This window comes from Phycodurus eques, chromosome 5, assembly GCF_024500275.1.
Source record: "Phycodurus eques isolate BA_2022a chromosome 5, UOR_Pequ_1.1, whole genome shotgun sequence".
NCBI lineage: Eukaryota > Metazoa > Chordata > Actinopteri > Syngnathiformes > Syngnathidae > Phycodurus > Phycodurus eques.
The window spans coordinates 21,208,096-21,225,538 of record NC_084529.1 but is presented as its reverse complement, the minus strand read 5'-3'; the positions used below and the strand labels follow the sequence as shown (position 1 = coordinate 21,225,538).

The 17,443-nt window shown below is 39.6% G+C and overlaps 1 protein-coding gene across 2 annotated transcripts in view; it reads left to right on the top strand.

Annotated features, from left to right (window-relative positions):
* Positions 1 to 17,443, top strand: part of LOC133402666 (PDZ domain-containing RING finger protein 4-like) — a 71,544-nt gene that overhangs the window by 38,638 nt on the left and 15,463 nt on the right. Inside the window, exons 1-3 of one of the 2 annotated variants that reach the window (XM_061676653.1) lie at positions 2,917 to 2,972; positions 8,900 to 9,153; positions 14,128 to 14,230. In XM_061676653.1, the coding sequence (XP_061532637.1) occupies positions 2,931 to 2,972; positions 8,900 to 9,153; positions 14,128 to 14,230 (399 nt within the window). In that variant the 5' untranslated portion in view covers positions 2,917 to 2,930. Of the gene's footprint in view, positions 1 to 2,916; positions 2,973 to 8,899; positions 9,154 to 14,127; positions 14,231 to 17,443 lie in introns of those variants that run through there. The other variant, XM_061676652.1, reaches the window with a different exon arrangement.

Sequence of the window (17,443 nt, the reverse complement as noted above, 5' to 3'; positions counted from 1 at the left end):
ATACCCATGGCAAGTCCATCCACAGAGCTACCAAATGTTACAGAACATCCGTGTCACGGAAATCACTGAACTGACTCGTTACAGTTATAACACTGATTGTTCTGGATATTGGAGAGGAAAGAAAAAAAAATCCAGCGTCTGACAATACCGACGCATCCACATTGAACAGCTCTTTGGTGGATGCTATTTTATTAGGCAAACCCCCCCACCGCTCCAAGCCACCGAGCAGTAAGTTCTCTTTGCGTCCAGTGTAAATGCATTGTAAGTCGTCGCCTCCTTAGTCAGAATCAGAATCATCTTTATTTTGCCAAGTATAAGTGATTTTGTGAAACAATACACTTGTCACATTGGTCTGGCTGGAACTGTGTTTTCGCAGAGATTAACCAACTTTGAACACAAAATAACAGGACCAATTACTACATGCTTAGAGATATAAATATAAAATAATACACGTCCACAAAGGACGCCACGTCTAAAACGGAAATTAATTGGTACGTCACTGCACACGTCACTTCAGAACGTGGACAGTTTAAAAGTATTTTATTTGCCCTTTATTAGTCCCACAATGGGGAAAGTTTCCTAATTTCAGCAGCAGTTGTGGATATCAGAAATAGGAAAAGGAGAAGACGTACTTACATTTCTTGCATGGCGAAGCACTGTCTGAAGCTGCATGCAACTCAAACCTGCTGGATAAATCCTAAGACAAGCACAAAGATGAACACCATAGCTGCAGAAATGGCAACTTTTCCTCACGAACAGCTTTAGGTCATGCGTTGTTTGCCAAAAGTACACTTTGGAAAAGTATTTGTCTGCAGAAAAGGGATTTCCTCTACTAAACTAAAGTTCCTCCCCTGCATTTGCCTTGGCGTAGCTTCCAGTTGTCTTGTGGGGTGGGGGGGGGGTCGCCTTGAGCGGAAAACCCGCTCTAGGCTACATCTGCTGAATATTTTTGTGCAAACAGACGGCAGATGCGTCTTGGCCTTGCTGCTCCATTCTGCTCGCACGCCTGTGTTGCCAAATGACTTCTCATGAATAATTGTTTGGTTCCGGACTGATTGGATAAGTTGACTGCACATGTGGAATACTTCACGCCATTAAGCATCTGCACTCGATCAACACAACAGCTGTTTTATTGCCTGCATGAGCTTATGAATGTCGGAAGGGGATGAGACGTTGGATATGTAGTACAGTAATGAGTACCGAGCCCTACCTTCCTAACAAAAAAATTTAGTAATTGATGCACCCCAAAATAATTTCCAATTGCCTGTCTTTATTTTTAAAACCGTAAATACAGTATACCATAAACTATGATCCAAAAGTTTAATATCAAGTGGTTTACAAATGATTTAGAAAAAAAATGCACCTGAAGTGCAAGTATAAAAGCGGAAAGTTGCTCTTCCACCAACAACCTAGGCAAAACGTAGCTCCTCCCCCAAATACAAAGCTTGTGTCTCAAACGAGATGTCACTTCAATATACTTCCTTGAGACCAATTCCTATTTAGACAAGGCTATGGCGCTGTCTTGTGGCAACAAAAAAACGCAAATACTGTAGGTGAAATTACAAGCCACAAATAGTCAGTGAAATAATGTAATACATTTCACAGGTTTGCGTTAGCGAACAAAGCTAACGGTGCAGTCCGTCTGTTTGTGGAGGATCACAAACAAGTTGACTCAAGCGTACAATACCAGTTACGCATGGTCCAAGTTCACAAAAATCTGCCCACCTGGGTTGTTCCAAGCAAATAGGAATGGGAAAATAAAATAAAACTAGTAGCAATTGTGCTCAGTCATCCAAATTAGTGGTGATCGTGAGACTGAAACATGCGCCAACGCTGGACCAAAGTACACAGCCTGAGTCTTTTCTGCTCGGGATGCAAGTCCATTTACTTCACGCTAACCTCTGCTGGATATTCTTCTTCTCTTACTGTTATGGTCCTTTTAGAAAAAAGGCCATAAAAAAATCCAAAGGGAGAAGCAAAACACATACAGAGTTAATCCTTTGATGCTGGCTGTGAAATGAGTTCCACTGTGGTGCTTTTTTTTCCCACCCCCCTTTCTCGAAACAAACAAACGGGTGCAGCAGACATCCTTTTTTTTTTACCATTCACGGCAGAGCACGGTTCAATAGCAAAGAAATTACAATTGACGCTGCCCCCAAAAAGGTTTATAATTTTCTGTTGCTCTCACAAGATGGCAGCAAAGCACTACTTTTATTTAAAAGAAACTCCTCAACTCACATCAGCATAGTTAATTCGCACCAAGATACTAAAAGATGGCTGCAAAGCACAACTTTTGTCTAAATGAAATTCCTCAACTCACTTCAACATAGTTACTTGCCACAAAATGCTGCTGTGGCCTTGGACTTAGCACAAAAACGGCAAACAGGCGAGTTATTCTGAAAATAATTGGAGCATAGGTTCCCAAGAAAATCTGAGATTAGGTGAATTCATGAATACCGATCCCTGAAGACGCAAGGGTTCTCTGTATCCAACTCAGATCTACTGTGGTGTGCTGATATGATGTTGTATGACGTATGATGGTGGTCCAAAAAAGTTTTTAAAAAATTTTGGGGGGAAGCTGCTGTGCTGCAACCTGAAGTCATCTGGCGTTCACCGCGGGAAAGGCACACCTCACACAGAATTTCTCAATTAAAATTAAAATAGAGTTCTTATTCTCGTTACAGTAGCAGGTGAACTGGGGGCTTTGTCCGATCACTAAGAGGTAGACTCAACAATCAACCATTCACATTGAGATTTACACCTATGGACAATTTAGAGACTTAAATGAATCTATCATGCATGTTTTTCAAAGGTGGGAGGATGCTGAAGTACCCAGAGAAAACCCACGTGAGCAAAGTGAAGCAAACTCCACCATAGGAGGAACTGAGCCCAGATTCGAACCTGGGATTTCTCAACTGTTAGACACACGTATGAGCCGCTTGTTTACTGTGATGCTCATAATAGGATATACAGTAAGTGAAATAAAATTTGAGTTTGTTTTTTCTGAGGAACATTTTTGGATTTTTGTCTGTTTAGATATAATTCTCAAAGAGTCCCAGATCAACCTAATTGGCTGTTTCACATGTAAAACAAAAACAAATCAATTTTGATGCATATTGGGGAAATGAAGGCTCTGTAAATACAAAATATTCCAATGCCATATGAAAGGAATGAAAACACAGGATGTTTCGAGAAAATCATGGTACTGGTAAATAATTTGTGTGTGACTCACAGAGCAAACGTGTTTGTTCAGATAAAGGTGTATTAAGGAAATGCATTGTATTAAGAGAGCAGCTGTTAAAAGCCACTGATGAGCAGCAAGCAAGTATTTAAAGCTGCTGGTGTCTCTGGAGACCCAAGAACCACTCGATGCAGGATCCTCTAAAGAACATCTACAGTAGCTGTACATCTACAGTACAATAGCTGTATTTTGGTCTACCCTTAACCAATCTTACTTGGCGAAATGTTTACAGTGGGTTGAGAAATAGTTTTATTTACTGATTAATGACATGCTATATTTTTCACAAATCAATACTATTGGTCAGGGGGGACAATTTTACAAATTATTGACCAATCCAAAGTGTTGAAAATGGCTTGTTCTCTTTGACCATGCAGTGTTAACGGCTCAACAAACATGCCGTACGGTTTTCTTGAAAAGTGATGGTTTGGGAGGATTCTGCCCGACACCAGCAATATCTCACATTAGAAAAATCTCACAGCACACCGCCAAACAAAAATGTTAGAGCATACAGACTGAAATAATGGTCTCATCTCAATTTACACACAAATGTACTCAGTGTGAAATCTGGCCCTGTTCAGTTGGACTCAAAGCTGTTATTCTGTTTTATGAATGGCAACAAGTGGATACACAGGTAATTTGTACCTTCTGCCATCTATTGAAAGAGCATTTAATTGTTCTTCCTGTCACTATATGTCGCTGACATAGATAGATGGACAAAGATACATTATTTCTAGTGAATAAAAGATCATATTCAGACCACTGAAGCGAAATTGGATATTTTCCTGCAGAACAGTGGTTTGGAATCACTGCTTTAGGGTTCCTGAAGGAGACAAAATGGGATTTTAACTGACCAATATCTGTGCCTTCCACATTAAAATGATTGCCATGCAAGACAATATACCAATCCACACTTCAAAAGATACCACTGAAGCTTATGCTGCTATGGGTATAGAAGGGAGGAAAGTCTCACCATGACCTCAACCCTATTGAGAACCTGTGCGTGAATGTCTGAGTGTGTTATCTCAATTGACATCCACGATCAGACTACCTCATGCAGTACTTAAGGCCACTTATTATTCATGTGTTGATTGAGGATTATTGTTCCATCTGGATTTCATGGCTACAGAGGACTTTAAAGAGATGTGGAAGAAGCAGCACCTGATGTTGGGTTTAAGGATGCGGGGATAGCGAGGAGCCAAAACACAGGGGCCGGGCTCTCTAGAGCGGGGGGAGCCAGGCAATGAGATCTTTTCTGCAGGATTGTCATTTGCCATCGGATGCCTCATTTGTCTGCTCCTTTGTTGCCTGGCTCCCCCACAAAATTCTAGGATTAAGCTGCAGGGCAAGCAGGAAGAAGGGGGTAAAAGAGGGACATGTACCATATCAGCTAATTGTGATAGCGCCTCGTTTTACTTAAAATGTAGTACATCATGTACATGCTGCATTCTTAATAAATGCTGAGTGGCTCCAAACTAACACTAATGAAGGATGCTGCTATGCAACATTTCTGGAGTGGGTGACCCAGTTTGTCTGCTGCGCAGGTGATTAATGCAGCATCACTACAAATAAAGGTCAGTGCCGGGTCACGGGACCTGGGGGAGTTGCATATGATTTGTCTGGCGGGAGTAGTTTTTCACGGCATCACTAACTTACTGTACAACCAAGTAATTATGGTGCCAAGGAGGTTTTTTTTTTCCAGAGCATTCTTATTAGCTCATTTTCAAAACACTGTAAGACGGCAGTTACCAAATGGCGGATTCCGGCAAAGGTACTCCATCTGGACCTTTTGGCATGCTTGCAAAAGGTAGGGTTGTTCTTGAAAACAGCTTTTGCTAAACTATCAACATTCAGACCTGGTTGGCGTACCTCCTAGGACCTGCATACATGCCTTAAAGACCGTCCTGATATGCTAATGACGTAAGAATATATGATAGCCAAGAAGGCATGCTGCGGCACGGTGGAAGACTGGTGAGAGTGTCTGCCACACAATTCTGTGGAGCGAGGTTCAATCCTCGGCCCCGCCTGTGTGGAGTTTGCATGTTCTCCCCATGCCTGTGTGGGTTTTCTCCGGGCACTCCGGTTTCCTTCCACATCCCAAAAACATGCATGGTAGGTGTGAATGTGAGTGCGAATGGTTGTTTGTTTGTATGTGCCCTGCGATTGGCTGGCAACCAGTTCAGGGTGTATACCGCCTCCTGCCCGATGATAGCTGGGATAGGCTCCAGCACGCCTGCGACCCTAGTGAGGAGAAGCGGCTCAGAAAATGGATGGATGGAAGAAGGCATGCTCAGTTACCACTGTTTTACATTAATGACGTATAGGTGCTTTTAATACTAATATTTACATTTATATTATATTTCTGATAGACTAAGGTAGATGGTAAAAAATTAATGTCAGGTTAAAATGTTAAAACCACATTTCTAAACGTTACAAGCTTAGTGTAGCTTGCTATCTAGCGGCTAGCTTGTTAGTGCTCATTGCTAACGTTAGCAGTCACTCAGAAGCTTTAATATTTTGAGCTTGACTTCTGAGGCATATTTTTTTTCGGTCAAATTCCTATTTTGAAAGTGTACTGTATGTACAAGAGTTGTGTATTGATTAAGGTTCTGTACAGTATTTACCTGTGAACCTCTAAATCAGGATTGTTAAGCCTTCTTTTCTCTCGTGCAGTGCAAACACTTTTTTTGCACGTTCTGCTTGCTTTGCCTCTGTTTACATTTTTTCTTGCTGATAAGCTTGTCTTTCTTCGAAAAAAAATTTGAAGCAGCCACTCCTGGATAGTTTTAAACCTGTGGGACTGTATTTTTTTTTTTGCATGTGTCAAGCAGACAAGGAGAAGCTCATCCATGCTTTTATCTCAAGTAGACTTAACTATTGTAATGGTCTTCTGACTGGACTCCCCAAAAAGAGCATTAAACAGCTGCAGCTCATTCAGAATGCTGCAGCTCACGTTCTGACCAGAACAAAGAGGTCAGAGCATATTATTCCAATTCTAAAGTCTTTACACTGGCTGCCAGTCAGCTTTATAATAGATTTTAAAGTTCTGCTTCTGGTCTGGAAATCACGAAATGGTTTAGGTCCTGAATACATGAAATAAATGCTAATGGAATATGAACCCAGTGGGGCTCTGAGATCGACAGACTCGTGCCTATATATGGAGCACAGAGTCCAAAGTAAACATGGTGAAGCAGCATTTAGCTATTATGCTGCACACAAATGGAATAAGTTTCCAACAGAAGTGACGTCATCCCCAAGTGTGAACGTTTTTAAATCCAGGTTAAAACCTCTTCTTTTTTTTTCCTCATGCTTTTTAGAGTATTTCCATTTTTAAATATTTCTTGTACTGTACGCTGTTTTAATTGTACATTTATTTTTATTTTTATTTATTTTTTTATTTCTCTGTTATGTTTACAAGCTTTAAATGCTTTTAATCATGTAAAGCACATTGAGTGACCTTGTGTATGAAATGCCCTATATAAATAAATTTGCTTTGCTTTGCTTTGCTTTGCTTTGTATAGATCTTCTGTCCAAAATAGTTTTTCCCCTCACACATACGGTGAATATCCATTCATTTTCTATACCGCTTACGTATCCTCACTTGGGTCACGGGTGAGTTAGAGCCTGTAATACGTAAATATTTTATATGGACTTTTGCAGAATTTTTTGTTGAGCAATGCAAGTAGGCCGTATTAAAATACATAAAGTGTGATTATGCATCTCTACGGTTTACCTAAATGATCATCTCCGCTTTCACTTTCACCAAGGTGCTCCACATAGCTATCAAGGTGACATCTCTTCCAGAGAAATTACCGCTGCTAAATGAAGCGATGATTTTCTTTACCCGTGCCACCTGTAGCACAAATAGCCTTCAGTCTGCCGGAAAATTCTGCTCCTTTCATAGTTGATATGAGGGATTTAAGGAAGACTGATTGAAGTCTTTGAACGTCTCTATAGTGTTGTAGTGTAAAACTGCTTTTCGCATGCCTTTTCCCCACTTGGCTTCCAATAAATAATCAGACTTGAGTAAATGTGTGGGAAAATCTGAATGTTTGATGAGGACAAATTGCCCAGAGCATTTTCTCCACTGGGAAGTTTTGTTGTGATCTGGAAATTTCCATGAAATATTTAAAGTACTAATAATTTTGATGAAAGTGTTCCCTGAAGAGTGGGCTTGTTAAGATAAGTGTAATCACCCCACTGACCCATTTTTTTAAATTATCTTTTATTTTTTATTTTATTTTTTTACCCTTTGGATTATTTCTAGTCTTTCAGTGTATTTCTATTGGGTAAGGGGGCAGTTTTCATGAATAACTGGAGAGAGGAGCAATCACATGAATAGTATAATTTTACATTGCAAATGTGCTTGACATGGACTAAGAGTGGTGCCTTGAGATACAAGTGACCTGACATAAAATGTTTGAGATACAAGCTGTCATTTGCCTGCTTTTTTTTTTTTTTTTTTTTTTTGTAGATAAGCGCCGTGTTGGCAGTGAAGAGCCTTCAAGCTTTTTAATGCCACACCCAGTTGAAGTTTACTGTCAACCTAAACATGAAACATCCATCCATCCATTTTCTTTACCGCTTATCCTCACTAAGGTCGTTGGCCTCTGGAGCCTATCCCAGCTATCTTCGGGCGGGAGGCGGGATACACCCTGAACCGGTCGCCAGCCAATCGCAGGACACATAGAAACAAACAACCATTCGCACTCACATTCACACCTTCAGGCAATTTAGAGTCTTCAATCAACATACCACGCATGTTTTTTTGGGATGTGGAAGGAAACCGGAGTGCCCGGAGAAAACCCACCCAGGCACGGGGAGAACATGCAAGCTCCACACAGGCGGGGCCGGGATTTGAACCCCGGTTCCCAGAAATGTGAGGCACCTGTGTTAACCAGTCATACACCCTGCTGGCCAAACATGAAACAAACAGAATGGTACCTTTTGTTTTTACAACAACCACATAGCTTTGCCTTAGGTAAGTCCATTTAGCTTAATGCGAATGCCAAAGCTAACGAATAGCCTTAGTGTCACGCTGTTATAACCCTTTAAGCAATGGCTATTTGAGCATAATCGGTGCAGCAACCTATGTAGGCAGACAATATAACAATACTCACGGGTATATGCAGTATATTAATGATTCCCAAAAACGACTAATATAACAGGACAGTCTCCATGTGTATACAGTATCTGTTTGTCTGTATTATACTGCCCCCAGTTGGCCAAGGCGCGCACACCAGAAGCAGCACAATGTCCATTGAATTGAAGCAAAAACTGTTTAATTCTTTATATTCTGTGTAATTATGTCACTACTGTGTGTGTTTATGAAGTACAATGCAAAGAGTTCTATCTTATTACACAATTTTTGGGATGCGAGTTATGAGCATGGTCACTGAATGTATTAAACGCGTATCTCAACGCACCACTTTATTTGACTGAGGATTATCTGTAGTCATTATTTTTATGTGTGTGTTATTGTTAATATTTGCCAAAGGAACATTTGCATTAATTATGACACGTACTATACATGCATGCAAACTAGCAGGCGGCCTTGACATTTGGATTAGTCCTAGTTGGTCTTTTTATTTCTAATGTGCAAATTCTCATTCATAACAATTCTCATGATTTTCACATGTACGTCGCTCCTTTCCTCTTCAGGTCAATGGCAAAGAGCTGTCCAAGTCCAGTCATGAGGAGACGCTGGAGAGCTTTCTCCCCGCCAAGGACCCCGTCGTGGTTCAGGTCATCCGACGGACCCCCAGTGGCCGACCCCACGGCCCTCCTCAGGAAATCCATGTGGTAGATGTGTGCACACAGACTGACATCACCTTCGAACACATCATGGCGCTGGCAAAGCTGCGGCCTTCGACGCCTCCTGTGCCTGACGTCTGTCCCTTCTTGCTCAGCGACAGGTGGGTTCGCTTTGTTACAAGCTCGCGTTAGGACATTTGAACCGTACTTGAGCTCGCTTCACATCTAAAGTCTGACACATTTGGCCAGTGTTGCGTACTCTTTGGTACACTTTGGTCATGCACAGGTACGTGCATACAACATAGAGTCAAACGATTACTGTAACACTATTGTTCCTTAACACTTAACACTTAATTTAGGATTCCATTGTAACATGCTGCCAATTTTGTTTTGAGATTATTATCACATCTCTGTCGGGCCAATTGTACGTTATTCGTGCACTCACTGTAGTAGTCTCGCCACTCTATACTATTTGGACATCTGCTGTTGCCCAGTACTGGCCACTCATGTGCTTGAGAAGTACCTGCACCATTTGCACAATAGACACTGTTCCAGATTATCGCACTACTAGTCACTTTAAACTGCTTAAACTTCTTGAAGTCTGCGCCATTTGCACAATGGTCACTGTACCAGATTATGCCTCTATTGGTCTTTTAAAACTGCTCTAAATTGCTACAGGTCTGCATCATTTGCACAATTGTCCAAAATATATATATATATATATATTCAAGAAAATATATATATATTTATCAGCATTACCACTTTACTGGTAACCTTTCATTGCTCAGTGACATCCCTCTCTGACTCATTCTCTCAAAAGTATTTTCTGTCTGTTGTCATACTAGAGCAGCTCCAACTACCAGGGACAATTTCGTTGTGTGTTTTTGACATACTTGGCAAATAAAGATGATAATTCTGATGTTCCATCACTTTGGATTTGAGATCAGCACAGCTTTTCAGTGGAAGATAAAAAATTAGGCGGTGAATCTCAGCTTGCAACGTGAATTATGAGGGAGAGAAATGCCAACACGTTGGAAGTTGGACATGTTTTAGTGCCTCACACGCAAAAACCAGTACAGGTGTATGTGTCGCGGTAGTTAGAAGAAAGTGTGTGTTGCGATTGTGCGAAAAGATGACGCACTTCATGGAGTGAGTGGTGAACACAATGTAAAAAAGCCACTGACAGTCAACTTGAGCCATGTGGTGTGCCAGCATCACTCATGGCGCGTTTCTTAGTTGTATATTTGTAAATAATTATTTTGCCATCAATCCCTTTATTAGTCTTTGTTGTTGTTTTATAGTTTGAGGTCTCACAAAAACAATTGTATATTAGCATCAAAGTCCCTGTTCTGCTTGTCATGTTTTCACAAAAAGCTCATTTCATTTCATTGGTCAGAAACTAGTAAAACCAACCCATGTTCTGCCGCTGATTACTGAAGAACAGAAAAAGTTAGAATTTTTTTTTCTTCTGGTGAAAGAGGACAGTCTACTCTTTCTTTTGGTAGGTTCAGTGCTTACATTGTCACAGAACACAATATTCTGTGGGTCTTGATAGATCAGTCAAAATGCTCTAAAACTGCTGTCAATATTTGGAACTCTGCTTCGAAAACATCTAGCAGTGATTGAATTATTTATAACCAGAACTTTTCACAATAAAAATAAACAGAAGGACTGAAGACATCATTTTTGTTACATTCGTGCCTAATTGTTCACTGCCATCATCCTTATTGACCACTATGCTGTACAACTATTTCCCCAGTCCGATTTTATCATCCAACACGAAGCACAGGTGTTGTTACAGTATTTATCACTAAAATGAATGATACAAATATGTACATACAATCAAGGGGAGTATCAACAAGAGGTTTTCCTTGAAAAACAACAACAAAAGAAAAAGGAGTCATTATTTCCCTTGGTGTCACTTTGATTTTGTGCTTTGCACATCACAAAGCAACAAAGAGAAAAAGTTTAGCATATTTTAAAAAGTAGGTTTCACCTCCTGGGAATGGAACGACAGCAACTTTTTTGTTTGTCCTTTACTTTTTTCTTGAATTTATTTATTTATTTATTTTATTTTTTTACAGACGATTATTATTTGTGCCACAGTCATCGCTCCACAGTTGCTCTGAAGCACAGAATTATTGACACGTGAATGTTTTGCACAAATACAAAATTCCCCCACAGGACCTTGTTGGCAATTATAGCAAGGAGGTCCATTTAGACTCATCGAAGGTTTACTAGGTGATTAAAGCAAATGGGCTCGTAAAAAAAAAAAAAAAAAAACCTGGGCAACACATTGGAGCGGGCCACTCGCAGCCCTGCGGCACTGAGCCCAAATGTAATCAATGCGTCCCATAAAACCCCCATTTTCTTCCTCTTCAACTCTGCGATCAGGTGTACGATTCAATATCGCGCCAATTTGATAGATATGACAAATGTTGTGTCACGCGTGATTATCTCCCTTGCAGCGACTGCCAGAGGCATTGTTTGTAATGTGGACAGATTGTGACAAATTCTGGTCTGGTTTCTGGTGCTCGGTAATAACACGATGACATCTCCCAGCTGAAGTAGACTACATACAGTAATCCCCCACAAAAAGCGAAAAACTAATTGATGCCCTCATTAAAATGTTTATAATTGCCTACACGTGATCACAGCAACATGTTGCTAAGGTGCTAACATGCTAGCAAGCAGTAAGAGTAAATGTTGCTTGCTTAATGTCGTTTATTGAAACTCCAGTTGAAATTCACTCTAAAACTAAACACGCATAAAATAATTACACCTATTTAATGTTCAAATACATCACTGACTTCGTGTCTTTCTTGGTTTTTGTTCAGAAAAATCGGTAGCTCAAATCGAACACACAATGAATGAAGGACACCATTGACGAGCTAACGAAAATTAGCATAAAACTCACGGCACTTATAGCTCTCAAAATTATAAATATTGGTACACAAACTGTGTATAAACACATACAAAAACACAATATAGCAATACTCTAAGGCATACATACAGTCTTCCAACTCTGTGAAAAACGAGTTATATTAAAAATATTTGAGCGTGACTTCTACTTTGTTACTGCAAGTGTGTATCTCATTGTGTGCACCATACTGCCTCTCAGAGGTCAAGATGTGCACAGGAGGAACCGCGAATAAGACTATACCCCGGATGCATTGCCACTACACGTGGAGAAACCAAACGCTGCTCCCACTATATACTGAGAGTAAAAAATATCTGAATTGAGCTGGTTATTTTTCACTTTAAAAGTATAATTTGTATTTATTTTTTATTGAGGTTATTTTTCAAGGGACAATCTAATCTGTAGAATATGCTTACTGTATGTTTAAGTTCAGCAGTGGTTATGTTGCAATTTAAAGATGTTTTCTGTTTTTATTGGTTTTATTGACGTTATTTTTCAGAATTTTCTATAATTTTTATTTATTTTATTATTTATTGTAGTACATTCCTATGTTTAAAATTACTTCATGTAACCCATTGGTTAATAATAAAAGGGTCAATGTTTCACATATGTACTGTTGCTAATTATTGTTCTCTTTTGAGTGGTATCACTGGTTCAAGCCTTTTCTAACGTTCCATACTACACAAAAAGGAAAGTATGTATGATTATAGCTGATATGGGATCGGACCGATACCGGTATCAGCCAAAACTCAAGGCTGCAATATTGATATCAGATCAGAAGTGAAAAAGTTGAATCAGGACATCCCTATATTACGTTGCTATTTAGACAGGGCTTTGGCGGTATCTTGTGGCATCTTTAGCGCATATATGAAAGAGGGCAAAAAATGTAGATATGTATTTGGGAATAGTGAACCACGAATATGCAGGAGATTAGAGTGTACTGATTTTTTTATTTTTTTAAATAAAGATAGCCATGTGTTCTTACTGGTCTTACATCAGTGGTTTTCAAACTTTTTACACCAAATACCAACTCGAAAAATACTTGGCTCTCCAGGTTCCATCATAATGACCAATTAAGCCCAAGTGTTCATCCAAAATGAGGCAGTCACATTATTCCTAAAACGTACATTATGCACAGTTTGAACATTTACACTGCATTTGAATATGGGAAATATATATATTTTTTAAAAGTACTTAAATAATGATTCAATTAAAATGTATTGCACATAAAAGTCTAATAAAATTTTACCTCAATGTTTGCAAACGAACAGTCCTAATCGATTAAATGCAAACGTATTATACTTGAAAGTTAAATACAACTAAACTGTCCTGGATTTAAAAAAAATAAAAATAAAAATAAAAAAGTGTAAGCAACCGCAACATTGTGTATATTCTTTCTCGTACCACTAGTGTTATCACACTTACCAAACTTTGAGAAACACTGCTCAACACACCACGTAACATTCTTAGTTGTAGTACTAAGACTGACCTGTCAGAGGCAGCATGGTGCCACAGTGCATCGAGACTGAAAGAACAAAGAAGGAAAGAGTAGTAGTAGAAATAGAAGTAGCTAGGCTAACTGTTAGCTTATGTAGTCTTTTTGTCATTTTTGTTGAGGTGAATGACTTGGGAAAACGAGTATACAAACACTCAATACACGTTTTCACGATGTGTCCGGCAACAATGCAAGCTTCAGGTCGCTTCCTTCGACTGTCGTTCCATTTCACGTCACAATCCCAGATTCCACGGCTCAGCCAAACTTGGTGTTGACCTCATAGATAAGGATTTGCCATCGTAAATAATGAAGAGCTACTAACATTTTTTATTGTCGTCCCTGACTGATTTCAGATTGCAAAACTTTGGCCTGTTTGCGTGTGTTTTATTATCGTGTGTGGTCCTGATGCTGCCTCACAGTAATTCTAATTGATGGCATCTTAATAAGCTGGTGCTGCACAATGAGCGTGTGTGAGGGGGCTGGTTGTCAGTCAAGGGCGGCAAGCAAATCACAGCAATGAGCTGTTATTTAGCGAGCGGGTTTACTTTTATCGCACACACTCAAGCCGCAGTGAAAGCCTTCTACGCCGCCTTTATTCGCCGTACTGCAGCCGAGACAAAGGAGACAGGAAATCCTGTCACTCGGCGTCATTGAAGGGCTTCAAAAGAAAATGAGCAAGAGGATGCCACTTACATCCGCCTCTTTCTGCTCCCCTGACAGCTGTCACTCCCTTCACAACATGGAGCAGGATTACTACGAAGGCACCGACTACCTCTCACCACTTCCGGCCGACGGCGAAAGGACGGAAGAGTTGGAATATGAGGTGACAGTTCCACTTTATTTTTGCGACTTTACTGTACAATACTTTGCCTTCAATCAATTGTGATATGATTTTGCGATAATCAACTTGTTGGAAAAAACATAGGCAGGATATGTGTAGAACTGATAAAGGGAAAACGTGTCCAAAACGTCTTCTTGCACATTAAGTATAAATCCATTAAGTCCAATAAGTTAATTGAGTAGTTTTCCTGTCCAATTAAAAAAGAAAAAAGAAAAAAAGAAAACAAAAAAGGTTTGACAAATTCACCAAAAATCGATATTTACATGTGAATCGCAATAAATGGAAAATAATGTAAAACCTCATTTGTTTTAGTAGGTTCAATTCAGAAAGTGAAACTTGGATATTATTTGCTGTAAAGCTATGTACTATAATTTTGATTATAGCTTACATAAGAAACTAAATACAGAAATTAACAGTTCGACTTCTGTCAGGTATTTTCCTATGTTGAATGAATATTTTAATTTCAGTTTTTGATTTACTGAAATAAACACCTTTTAAAAAGGAAAAAAAATGTCTTAAACCCCATTTTTATTCATCGGCTTTCAACTCAGTAAGACACTATTTTAGTGTTTTAAGGTTTTTAACTTGTTTTATCTTTTTTGGCTTGTTAAATTGTATTTAATTCCTATGTTCGAATTTGTTCATTTGATCTCTGTACAGGACTTTGTTTCCATCTGCGGTTGTTTTTAAAGTGCTTCATAAATAAAGTTGAGCTTAGTTGCGTTTCTACGATATCCAAATTTATTGAGATGCACCTGTACTTCAGACAGTGACAGTCTCAACACCTGATATTGGCATATCAATATTGTTTTGTACCGTTCCGTTAAAGAAAGAAAAAGCCACGATGGTCACAGAAATAATTTGGAACTAATGATGCTGGTATTTGCCAAAACGAATATTAAAAAGGCACAAAGCTTCTGGGAGAATCTGTCTGTTTTGGACAGATGAGATAAAACTGGAGATTTTTGGCAAGTCACAAAGTATTCCTTTTACTAGACATCATAATGTATATTATATTTCAATTTTATATGTCCTCCTGTGATAGACAAGTTGCTGAAGTTGCCTAATGATGTGTTTGTGTGTACAAATACACACTTGATGCACATATTTCCTCAACAGCACATTTTTGATTATGTTTACAATTTGGTGGAAGGATCCAAATACTAATTGACTCCCAATGCGTATCTTGTAAGGGGGACATATTGGAGTGGTGGTGACAGATGAGATTCCACATTGAACGCAGCATGAATCATTTGCCATCATGATTCCTTATTTGTCAAGGTAAAATGTAGAAACTCTATGCCTTCTTATTGTTTTCAATGCTATGCCGCAAGTACTTAAATCAGGCATATCAAACTTGTTTTCGTCGCGGGCATCATTGTAGTTATGGTTTCCCTCAGAGGGGCATTATGACTATGAAAACCATATACATGTATGATCTACACATTACATTATTACATGTACACAATTGCCCCTACATTTTATTATCATATACTGAGTATTACAGTCTGTGAACAACAAACCTAATTTGAAGTCGTAAAATTAGTGGCATACAAATAGTAGTTTGGACACTTCTGATGTATAGTAATACAGTAATGCTATTTATTTTTAAATTAAAAACATCAAATCTGTCCTAAAAAATATATATCCTAAAATACAGCCTGAGTCGTCATGTTAGCGTATTGCACACGAGGCCTCGTGACTGCTGTCACGTCCAACGACAGCCCGCCTCTCCTCCCTCTTGATTTGTTGCATTCTAATTAGTTCGGAAACGCTCCCACCCACAGAGCCCGGAGACGTAGAGATTTGTGCAGCCACTCAGAACACTGTGTCACATTGGAACAAATATAATATATTAAATCCTCTCTGTATGCCTTGTTGTTATTAACAAATCCTATTACACTCGGCAGGCTTTTTTGGTCGTTGTAGCTCATGACGACACGCTACTGCGGACGAAATGCTTCTCGTGGAAAAGATCTGTCTCTCACCGAGCCTAAATAGAGGACACAGGGAAGACATTCCTTTAAATGACTTTACTTGGAGGCAAGTGCCGCCACTTCGCGTGAGAACCATTGAAATCCAATTCACTTTTCCAACACGTTCCCCTCTGTGAAATCCAGGTAGCTTGTTTTCTTCCAATCCTAGATCCAATTGTTCTTGTTGGACATGTTGCGTCTGAATGTTGCTCATGCTCAGTGCAGCCTTTGTTGATATTTTCTTTGTTGTTTATCACATTCCAAACTCAACAATAGCGCTTTTCGTTTTCTGAGGAGGTGATTAATTCATTAGGAAAGCAACCAGGATTTTACATCGCATTTGTAATTATTTACACGCTTTGAAATGTTACATTTATCCATCCATTTTCTTCCTGGTTTATCCTGTTTAGTGTCACAAGGAGCCGGAACCTATCCCAGCTGACTTTGGGGTAAAGGCAGAACACACCCTGGTTGCTAGTTAACCACAGGGCATGTAGAAAGACAGACGACCATTAACACACAAATTCACGCTGACACTGACTGGAAACACAACCCACGCTGCCTGGACCAAGTCAGATGAGTGTACAACTATAGGGGTCGGACTCGCCCTCTAAGTCCCAATTCGTTATTTGTATTGACAGTAATAATGACTTCCGAATCACAATTGAATTGTTACTCCTTGTACTGTTTCGAAAAAAAGACATAATTGCCCAACAAATGAAAACTCCAATGGGATTTTTTGAAAACTATCTATTGAACTGGAACGCTTGCACGGTTTGGCTTCCGCTTCTTCCTGCGGGAATGTTTTCTTTTTTAGTTTAAAATGGCCTACTTTAACCAGGATCCCTCACGGTACTGTGGCCAAAGGTTGAACCCGGGTTGGTTTTGCACCTTTCAGTGCCATAAATCCTTGCTGGCTGGGAACAGCCTGCCTCCTCGCTAGCTAGCTCACCATCTTTCCCGCTGTGTTGGATCAACTTTCTCCCATTCATTCATCCACCTCGGCGATTGCTCCTTTTCTGCTTCGGTTGTGGCGCAGCCATGAATAACCATGCAGCTCCTCGGGTTAGGCTAATGGACGCACCGTTCTATAGTTGTGCTATAGCTACAACTGCGTACATCCATAGAAACTATGCGCAGTAAGTCCAAATGGCATCAGCCATAAAGAGAGGCTAGAAATTGTGAAATATCTTTTTAAGTAAATGCAGCATGGCAGCAG